Raw genomic sequence first — 10,795 nt, forward strand, 5'->3', positions numbered from 1 at the left:
CTTAACTTCACAATTCCACATCAGGAGAATGGTCTGTCTTTTATCTATCTATCTATCTATCTATCTATCTATCTATCTATCTATCTATCTATTTGTTGTGTTAGGGAGGGGTGGGTTCACACACACACACACACACACACACACACACACACACACACACACACGCACGGCATAACACCCCTGTGCCACTGCACACACGTGGTGATCAGAATTCACAGAAGTTAGTTCTTTCTCTATCACGTCAGTTTGGGGACTGAGTTCAGGTCATCCATGTCAGGATAATATCTGACTTCTCTCTCTCCTGCTCTACCCCAGATCTCACCTAGACAGGTCCCAGCCATTTTATGCCCTTGTCATTTCTCACATAAGCTGCTGGGAATCTGACTGAGTGAGGGCCACTAGGGTTCTTCCCATGTCAGCCTACACGTGGCCCAGGACCCTCTAGGCCTGAGCTCCAGGTATTTCCTAGGACTGGAGTCTGGCGAGTCTAGAGATTTGGCGTTGCCGGTATGATACCTGGCATGAGGCAGGCACTCAGCGTTCAGCTGAGTGGGTGGGGTGGAGGGGCAGGGCAGTGGGGTTCAGAGTCCTGGTTCTGAACAGGGTCTGGTCTCATGACAGGAACATTTGGCCTGAATCTCTGGAAGAGACTGCAAGAGGCTGCGATGGTGGATGAACTGGAGCAGGGGGCAAGTTTGGAGAAGAAGCCTGCTACAACCGGTGCCACCCTGAAGCACTCCTTCCTAGAGATGGAGTGAGTTCCTGGAGCCAACCTGGGGCTCCCTGGCCCCAGCCTGGCATGGCATGAGAAGCTTAGGGTCCGAAGGCAACGTGTGGCCCCATTCAGCCATCTCAGTGCCCAAACCAAGCAGTCAGGAATGTTGTGTTTTATAACAAGAAAGGAAAGGCCAGGAATATGTTTGGTGGAGGTACGGTATGGTGTGCGGGAAGGGGGTGTGCCTCTGCAGGCCCATGCTGAGGCATCCCTTCCCCCTGAGGTACCAACCACACAGTATAGTATAGAATAGAATTTATTCAGGGCATGGGGAGGGGAGCTGAGGGAGTAGAGACAGAGAAAGGCGGGGGTGGGGCAGCAATGACCCTGTGGAGAGAGAGTGGGGAGGGGAATGGGGAGAGGGGGAAGAGGATAAGGGAGCAAGAGCAAGAGAAGAGAAGAGAGCAAGAGAGTGAGAAGGGGCAAGCAGCCCCTTTTATAGTGCATCAGGCACACTTGGCTATTGCCAGGTAACTGTGGGGCGGAGCCAACAAAGAAGAGCAGCCCAGAAGGAGCCCTGCAGAATGGCAACTGTAGAGGTCATTACCACATGACAGGGGGCCACCCAGGCCTATGAAGGTCCTGAACAGACATCTGTGTGATATAGGGGGGAGAGAGTGTTCCTCCAGATATTGCTTCTCCTCTGGTTTCCTTCCCACCACCCACTACATTCTTACTCAAATTTCAAATGATTTCAGTCTCTTCACTTTTTCTTTTTTGTTTCTTTCTTTCTTTCTTTCTTTCTTTCTTTCTTTCTTTCTTTCTTTCTTTTTTTTTTTTTTTTTTTAAATTCCTGGGCATGATTTTGCACAACTTTAATTCCAGCAGTCAGGAGGCAGAGGCAGGCTGATCTCTGTAAGTTCAAGGCCAGCTTGGTCTACAGAGTTCCAAGACAGCCAGAGCTACAACAGAGGGACCCTGCCTCAGTTATGTTTTCCCTCTCTCTTTCATTTATTTATGGGTGGAGTTGTGGCTCAGTGCCTCTCATGACAAGGCCTTTGGTTACATCTGATACCATCACACATAGGTCTAGCCTGAGAGAAGCCACAAGGGGAGATAGGTATGTAAATTCATAGCTGAGGTTTGTCTGATAATTGTTGGGAAAAGCGGTTGTCTAGAGGTTGTCCACCTGACTGGATTAAATGAGGAAGCCTTCCTAGGTGATATTGCGGAGTTGATTTTGATATTCGAGTAGGGGTTTTCCAGGTACTCATGGCATCTTTATGGCTCCTGTGGTTTCATCAAGGTGTGCTTCTCTTGGGAGAGACAGACTTGTTGTGGGAGATTAGAGAACAAGGTGAGGCAGAGCTTCTCTGGGTTGCGGGTGTTTAAATATCCTGCCAGGTCTCTAGGTGAACTCAAATGGAAGAAAACACAGAAAATCTTGGGCCAGTCCATCTGGGCCTTGCTCATGTTACACAGTGCTTGCTCAGTCCTGGGGCCTGGGGGCGGGGGGGGGGGTGCGGGGGGGTACAGGGCAGGAAAGGTTGGAGAAGGCCAGACCCAGAAAGGGAAGGCCCTCTGCAGGAGTGGGGGATGGGGGTGGGGGTGGGGGTGGGGGTGGGGCGGGCAGATGGTAGTGAAATGGGAGGTGTATGTTTAAAGGAAGCTTTTCACAGCAAGGAATTGGCTGAAGCCCTGGTGTACCAGCGGCGAGAGCAGGCAGTGCTGTTAGCCTTTCTGCGTGGGAGAGCTGAGAAAGAAACTGAGGCATGGTCCAAGCTGCAGCAGATGTCCCTCACATCTCCATGGACCAAATCGCCTTCTGTTGAAGACATCGAGGAGAGCTGGACTCGATGGACCAAGGACAAGCAGGTGGGGACAGTGTGGGGAGGAAGGAGGACCTGGCTTCTGGCCATTCTTCTTACCTTGTGACTCCTGCAGGCAAGCAAAATTGTGGGGGCAGCATACAAGCCCAAGGTGCGTGTTCGGAACCCCAAACTCCTTACCTCCAGAGCTCAGTTTAACTGGATGAGACAGCAGGTGAGGAAGCGAGGTGTTGCTTCTGAGATGTCTGGGCCATCGGAGACCAGCAGACCCCATTCTGTCTGTGTCTTCTGTTTCTGGCATAAGCTGGTCAGGCTGAGATATTTTCTGTCAGCAGAGATCTTGTCTTTGAGGACACAGGCCACTGGACTTATGGAGAGGTGGTTCTCCTCTGGTCTTTTCTGTCTGTAGCCCCTAGGCACCATTATAGTCTTTGGCTACTCACTAACAGATTAACTGCCCCCATACCCACGAGTGTAGAGGATAAAGCGTAGATGTGAGGTGTATGGATACACTAGGTGCACAAGTGGGGATACACAGGAGTGGCTCTCTTAGGTGGAGAAGGGGAAATCGGAGACCTTAAAAAGCCAGTCAAACTCCACCACTTGCCTGCACAGACCCTGCCTGGCCTCTTCCACCTATGTGACTTGGGGCATCATGGGAGCTCTCATGATGCCAAAGACTACGTGCCAATTGTATAGGTTTGTATGAGAGGGTTCTAGAGGTTCCTTAAAGCCCAGCTTGGGGAGTGCTAATGAGAGACCTAAGGCAGGTCCAGGGAGCTCTGTGTCAGGCCCCACTTGAAGTCTAACTCATAGCCTTGCATGAAAGTTCAGACAAGTCCTGGTGCCAGAACCATCTCACAGAAAAGTGTAAGGAGGAGAGAGTGGGGAGGTGGGCCTGCTGCGGGCTGTGCGGGGGCCCACAGCTGGGGTCTTTAGTGCCGCCATAGCACTGGAGTCACTCTGTATGGGAAGACCCTTGCTGCAAGCCAATTCTTGGTCTCCAGTCCTGCCGGGTCCTGCAAGCGCTCACCTCCCGTTCTGCTCCCAGATCTCTCCTCAGGTCTACCAATGCCTGTCCTTCACTGACCTTAAGCCGATCCAACAGCCCGACTTCATGATGCACAAGATCCTGGACCAAGTAGGCCGGCACATCCGCTGGGTGGCCAGTGATATGCGGAGTGACATGGAGGCTTTCCGGGGTCAGATCCCCACAGACATGGTGGCCGGCTCACCTGCTGCCACACCCTCCTCCCTCTCCATGGTTTCCGTGGGACAATCACCCTCCAACTGGTCTACCTCCCTGAAGCCCCTTTCCTCCACCTCCTTCCTCAGGCCTTCATCAGCCTCTCCGGCCCATTCTGGTTCTTCTACGCCACCGCATATCCTGGGCCTGCCCCGAAGAGGTCAGAGACCCCAAGGCCAGATGTTATCTCCTTCTTGCAGCACCCGAAGCCCGGGGGAGCCACCCTCGTGTCCCCTGTGAGGTGGAGCTCCCACCTCATGTGTTGAGGTGTTCATTATTTTCTCTGTTCTGTAGCAGGGGACCTATAGGGTCTTGCACGTCCCTGGCTCGCTCTCTGCCAGGCTGGGAGGATGCAGCCCCTTCCTTCCCATACTGCTTCTCTCTAGATAACTCCAGCTGTCTTGTGGCTCTGCACAGTTCTGGAGAAGGAAAAAAAAAATAAATATTCTCCTGTGTTAGAGTCCTACAGGTGACCTGGCTGGGCTCTGTCTCTCACCCTCAAAGGTCTCTGCTATGCCGTAGAACAGGTCACAATGCCTGGAAAGACCTTAAGAAGACAGAGAGGGGCCTGCACCTCCGGATTCCTGGGTGCTTTGACCACCATGCAGCATGCCCACCCTGCTAGGGTTCTGTGTGGCATGACAGGTAGATCATATGGTTGGATGCCCAATACTTCAGCAGCCTGATTCAGCCTCACAGAAGTCATTCTGTGCTGAGTGTCTGCTTGTCCTTTGTCCCTGATGTCTGTCTTCCTTGGCCATCAGCCCCTGCTCTAGTTTGGAAGCTGCTCTGTGCTTTGTATTAAGGATATCTGAGCATGTAAGCAGATGGCTCCTACTCTGGACTTGAAGCATCCTTTTTGGCCAGAAGCACCGGTCTCAAGCTCTGCCTGGTCCGTCCCTTTCAGAAGGCCAACTCTGGGCCATATGTGGAATCCTAGATACAGGAGATTCCATTCAAAGGCTGTGAAGCCTGAGGTCCCACCAACTTGAACAGGGGCTCTTTGGGGGAACATGGCATGTGGCTCTGGGCAGAGCAGAGTCATCAGAGGCCATCCTTTCCAGGGATGATGCCACCTCCCAGCAACCCCAGGCATCAAGACTAGCAGAGCTGAGGCCTTCTTTGGAGCCAGCCAGAGAGGCAGTGGGCTCAAGGCTCAGCTGTAGCACAGGAAAGAGGGGTCAAAGAAACCAGAACCTCTTAGGCCTCGGGGTTTGGGCTGGGTCTCCACAAGCCACAAGGCTGGAGGACCTAGGTCCCCAAGCTCCTCACAGAGGGCCCCTTTATGTACATTTCTTAACTTTTTAATATGTTTGTGTTATATATATATATATATATATATATATATATATATATATATATGTGTGTGTGTGTGTGTGTGTGTGTGTGTGTGTGTGTGTGTGTGTTCTCATGTATGTAGGCACACATATGTGTGCCAGTGCTTGTTCATGTGTGCATGAGCACATGCAGGCCCAAGGTTGATGTGAGGTATTTTCCTTCCTTTATATAGAGACGAGGTTGCTCACTGACCCCAGAGTTCACCGATCTGTGGGTGCTGGGAATCGGAACCCTGGCCCCCTTGCTTGCATGGCAAGTGTTTTACCACCAAGCCATTGTCCAGCCTCTCTTGTGCATCTCTTATGGGTGGAATGTACTGGATCCTGGGTCAGGTGTTGTGGGAGTGGGTTGCTGAGACAGAAGTTTGAAACTCCACTCCTGGCTAGCGTACCAAGTGGTCCTGGGGGCTTCTGAGCAGCCTCAGTGCCTGGGGGTGGCAGTGTTCTGAGGGAGACCAGCTTACACTTCAAGTCCAGAGTAGGGGCCATTTACAAGTCTATGCTAATAGACTCTTAAAACAAGGTCCAGGGCCCTGGTGGCTTGTGCCTCATCAGCAGCCAGAAGTCATCTGCTTTTGAGCAAACTGACCTTTGCCTCACTTCCTTTCATGTGTGCAACCATATTCACAAGTAACTATTAATCTAGAAAAATCTTCCTCAATTGGAGGTGTATCAGAGTTCTCTAGGACCTGTTCTTAACCTTTCTAGTGCCTCAACCCTTTAATACAGTTTCTCATGACACGGTGACCCCCAACCATAAAATTATTTTTGTTACTACTTCATAACTGTAATTTCAATGCTGTTATGAACCAACTTAAATGTTGGATGTGTAGGATATCTGACATGTGACTCCTTTGGAAAGGTCAGTTTGTTGAAATAATCCAACAGCAGCTCACACTCACACTCAAGGGAGCTGAGAACCTGGTAGCTTTTGTTAGTTGCTTGGTCCTTGAGGATGGGCGCTTCAGCAGGCAGAGTTGTCCAGCAATGGCTGACTTATATCAGAGAGCCCAAGAACCCCACTGTTCCCCAGTCGTGATCTATCGCGAAGGGCCTGGGGGGTTCCTGGAGAGCCACTGGCTCTCAACCCAAGCTGTAAGCCTGGAAAAAGCCGGTTCTATCAGCAAAGGAGCAAGCAGCAACAAACGGGAACTTAGCTCAGTGTGAGAGGGAAGAGTGAATGATTTCTCTCTCCTCTCCTCCATCTGGGAAGCTGTGGGAAGGTGTCACTCACCTCTGGGGTGGATCTCCCCACATCAGTTAAGGCAATCCAGACAGTTCTTCACAGAGGGTACCCATAGGGTAGTCTAATGGAGACAATGGGTCCCTTCTACATGTGACAAGTTGACATTTAAAACAAACCATCACAGCCCATCCCTTGTCAACTTGACACAGAAACACATCACCTTAAAAATCATAGCCTTCCACACCTCGACCTCAAAGTCTCATGTTTATCTTATAATGTAAAATGTGGTCTAACTTAAACAAGTTATTATTATATATCTATGGATGTTTTGCCTGCATGTATTTCTTCCATGTGCCACATGTAGGCGGTGCCCATGGAAGTCAGATCCCCCAGGACCAGAGTTAGAGATGGTTGTGAACCTCCATGTGGGTGCTGGGATTTGGGCCTGGGAGAGCACTCCTCCTGCTGAGGAATCGCTCCAGCCCCAAATATAGCTAACTTTAAAAGGTCCCCAGATGTCCCCAAATCTCTTGACTATAAGCTCCTGTGGATGTATAAAGGACAAATTACATCTTTTCAACGTATTATATTACCAAGTAAATTACATTCTTTATTCCAGAAGAGAAAAATAAAGTCGAAGCAAATGAACAAACATACCAAAGCAAAAGGAATTCCAGCAGGGAAAAGACCAAACATTGCTGCTCCCATGGCCAGCAACTGGAGCTTAGAATATAGTGTTCTAGGAGCCAGAGAACTTGGCTTCTAAATCCCTTGAGAAGTGCACAGTCTTTTAGTGTCCCACAAGTTAAATATGATTATATAATTTTACAACACAACCACTGATGTCTCGATCAACATCACATAATAAACAGAAGAAAACACAATCATCTACTTAATATATGCATAAACGTATTTTCTACAAATAGGCAGAAACATTCATGTCAGTTACAATCCTCATTTCTGTAACTGGTCATGTGACCTTAGCTGGTATTTATGCCTCCTCTATTTCTTCCACTCTGAGTAAGCAGCTCAGTAGGTCTTGGCTTTTTAGCTGGAGACTTTACTCAAATCTTCATCCCTTAAAGGGTCTAGGCTATCATCTGTCCTGAAATGGGTTGTTCTTGTTTTTCAGTGATCTTAATTTTATTTCTTAGATTCTTAGTCCAATTCCACTCCATCAGTCTGGATCAATGGCACTGCCTAACACCATTGACTTGAGGGCACTCTGAGCCCAAGGTGTCGAAGGAGGAAGTCTTAGCCTTCACTTCACTGGAATGTTTTTTGTTCCTCGTGGTGGAAGCATTATGTGTAGAAAAAGCAAACCCATAACCAGAACAGGAGTCTATTCCAGAAATAGTCTACTCCATGCCCCTTCCATGACAGAAATGGTCCAGTGTAGTCAACTTGCCACCAGGTCACTGACCGGCTCCCTTCCACATCTCTGGACAAAGTAAGCAAAAAGAGGTAAGTTCGGTGATAAAACTGATCAACCCCAAATGGTCATAAGTCATCTAAATGCTTCTAAGTGTGCCCTGGAAGAGAGTCGTCTTTGTAGCAGTTAAAGATCTCAAGTTTCTGAAAACCAAACCCGAATCCTCATTAGACATGTACATTTTGGCTGACTTACAATGCAAATTACCAGCATCAAAGGATGTCTGCTGTTAAACTGATTGAAAAAGAATGGGATCCTGTAGTTTGGGACTGAGGGATGTGTGGGAGGACTCTGAGGAGGTTGGAGTTGTACTCACCTTGCTGAATGAATGAAATAATCTCCCCACTCTTCACAGAGGACGCATTTCCAACTCCCCATTCCTACCTCCTGCAGTGTTGCAGCTCTCTGCACTTGCCTGAGCAATTATCCTTTGTGTCTGTAGAGCTTGTCTGAAGTAGACACCAGGCAAGTGAATGCTTGCCTCCTTCAGGCCCCACCCATCATTACCACCAGACCAATAGCCAGGCTTAAGACTAAGCAAGCCGCAAAGGTGAAGTAGACTGTGTGGACCAAGCACATGCACACATGTATACACACACACACACACACACACACACACACACACACACACACACACAGTGTTATTAAATCAGCTTACACAATAGAATAGTCAACAACAGTCTCAAGCCTGAAAGACCAAGAGCCCAATGGTGGTTGAGTCGATGAGGTTAAGTGTCTCAGTAGGTCCAATTCTGTCACCAAAGCTTTGGAGTGTTCTTGAAGAGCCACTGGTCCTTAGCCCACATTGGAAGCTGACCAGAAAAGTTGCTTCTAATTTCAGCAGAGGAGTCAACAGTGGAACAGTGGGGTAAATGAACTCCTTAGCCAGAGGAAAAAGGAAAGGAAATCAAGTGAATAGTCTTCCCTTTCCCTCACGTGATGGTTTGAATGAGAATAGCCTTGAGAGGCCATTCTCTCCTGTTTGAGTGCTTGGTCCCTACTTAGTGGAACTGTTTGGGAAGGATTAGGAGGTGTGGCCTTCTCGGAGAAAGTGTGTTACCAGCGGTGGGCTTTGAGGTTTCAAAGGTCCTGGCCAGGCCCATTCTGTGTCTTGATCTCTGCCTGCTGCTTGCAGATTAGGATGTAAAGCTCTCGGCTACTGCTCCAGCACCACACACTTTCTGTTCTCCAGCACCATGATGATCATGGACTAACACTCTCAAGCTGTAATCAAGTCTCCAATTAAATGCTTTCTCATATAAGAGTTGCTTTGGTCATGGTGTCTACACAGCAATAGAATAGTAAGACACTTTTTTTTTTTTTTTTAAAATCTGGGCTGCTAAGGGAAGGTGCCACCCACATTCAGGATATGATAAAACAATTCCCCACAGGGTGTAGAAAATTTCTCAAGTGAGACTCCCTAGTCAGGTGATTCTAAATTGTGGCAAGTTGGCTTTTAGAACCAACTATCACAGGAGGTGAATAAGACCTCCTTTGGGGGTCCAGATAAGGTCTCTCCTGGGGATCACAGAGGCTCATGACCACTGTTCTTTGAGCTTCAGTATCTATCTGTCCCCGGCAGAGATACTGAAAGGTAAGCATGGCTAGACTCAGGGGTGGATGGCTCTGACCAGAGAGCCTCTGGATCTTGGCTGCTCCTGGCTCCTCTGTGGAGATGCTAGCCTCTGTCTTTACTCTCACTCAAGCCTGGCCTGGGATGGGAATCCAGGATCACTTTTTCAGGGTAGGAGTCTCCTGGGCCAGGTCAGGGTGTGGCTCTGAGCCATAGGCCCAGGGAACGCTGAGCCCCTTCCCACCCTGCTCTCACACAGGTAGGAATAAGCAATGGCCTTAGCTGTGTTGACAATAATGACAGGCACTGAGTGCTTCCTGTGCAACAATTCTTAGACATTGGGTCTGATATTATCTCAGTCTACCAGATGACGAGACCAAGGCACAGAGAGGCCGAGTCTTTTGCCCAAGGGTCACATAGGTGGTTCAAGGTAAGGCTGGGATTTGAACTCAGGAAGAAGACTGACTGCAGAGCCTATTTAAAAAAAATTCTTTGCCAGTCTTTAGTGCCTGTCTTTAGTTACAGAACACAGGAGACAGAGACAGATCTCTGAGGCCAGCCTAGTCAACAGAGTTCCAAGACATCCAGGACCACACCACAGAGAACACTTGTTTGGAAAATTTTTTTTCTTCAAAATTTTATGTGTATGGACAGTTTGTTGCATGTATGTCTCCAAACCATGTGTCTCTGAAGTGCCTGAAGAGGCCACAAGAGGGCACTGGGTCCTCTGGAACTGGAGTTGGACAGTTGTTAGTAGCCACGTGGGTGCTGGGAATCTGGGATCCTCTGGAGAAGCAAATAGTTCTTAACCATGGAGCCCCTGAACCTTAAAACAATTGATACAAAAAAGCAAAACTTACAGTCTATGCCTTATCTTGACTCTCTGGGCAGAGTGTGAGGGGTGCAGTGGGGGTGGGGCTGTTGTGATGACACTCTAACAGGTAGCAAGCACATGACTTCAGGGCACAGTCGCATCAGACCAAAACTCAGATAGCACTGTGCTCAACCAGCCAAGGCTGTTACAGTTCCTCCACATGGCCAGATGAGGGAGCCACATCCTTCCTGGAAAACATGTCAGTAAATCATCAGACCAGAGATGAGGCAGGCACCAGAGCTGGGCTCATGAGGACAACTGATCTGGGGGTACACGGCTCTCAGGGTTGCCTGCCAATAGCTCTCTGGCGTCCATCGATGGCTCTACGCCTCTTGGCTCAGCCAAATCATCTGGACCTTTTTGACGTTAGAATGCTTTCTGCCAAGCATGATAGGCAGCTACATTGCCCTCCCCGCACCCCCAGGGCATTTCAGGAGGTTCCATATTCTTATTTGTGGTTGTAAGCTTGTGGTCACCCTGGAGGAGTTTGTCAGCCTTGAGTTTCTGGCCCCCAGTGCCACCTGGTGGCCGTTCTTCTCATCAGGGACTTGTCTGAGCTTTCTACATGCCCAACAGATCATTTTTATGAATTAGGAGACAAGC

General features: G+C 49.1%; 1 protein-coding gene across 14 annotated transcripts in view; it reads left to right on the forward strand.

Moving 5' to 3' along the window:
* Positions 1-4,256, forward strand: part of Efcab8 (EF-hand calcium binding domain 8) — a 71,442-nt gene extending 67,186 nt beyond the window's left edge. For 13 of the 14 annotated variants that reach the window (XM_030246328.1, XM_030246331.1, XM_030246333.1 and 10 more), the window contains 4 exons: positions 622-754; positions 2,395-2,590; positions 2,660-2,758; positions 3,596-4,256. In XM_030246328.1, coding sequence (XP_030102188.1) covers positions 622-754; positions 2,395-2,590; positions 2,660-2,758; positions 3,596-4,030 — 863 coding nt within the window. In that variant the 3' untranslated portion in view covers positions 4,031-4,256. The remainder of the gene's footprint in view (positions 1-621; positions 755-2,394; positions 2,591-2,659; positions 2,759-3,595) is intronic. The other variant, XM_030246332.1, reaches the window with a different exon arrangement.
* Positions 4,257-10,795: the final 6,539 nt, after the last annotated feature.

The sequence above is a fragment of the Mus musculus genome, chromosome 2 (genome assembly GCF_000001635.26).
Source record: "Mus musculus strain C57BL/6J chromosome 2, GRCm38.p6 C57BL/6J".
Taxonomy (NCBI): Eukaryota; Metazoa; Chordata; class Mammalia; order Rodentia; family Muridae; genus Mus; species Mus musculus.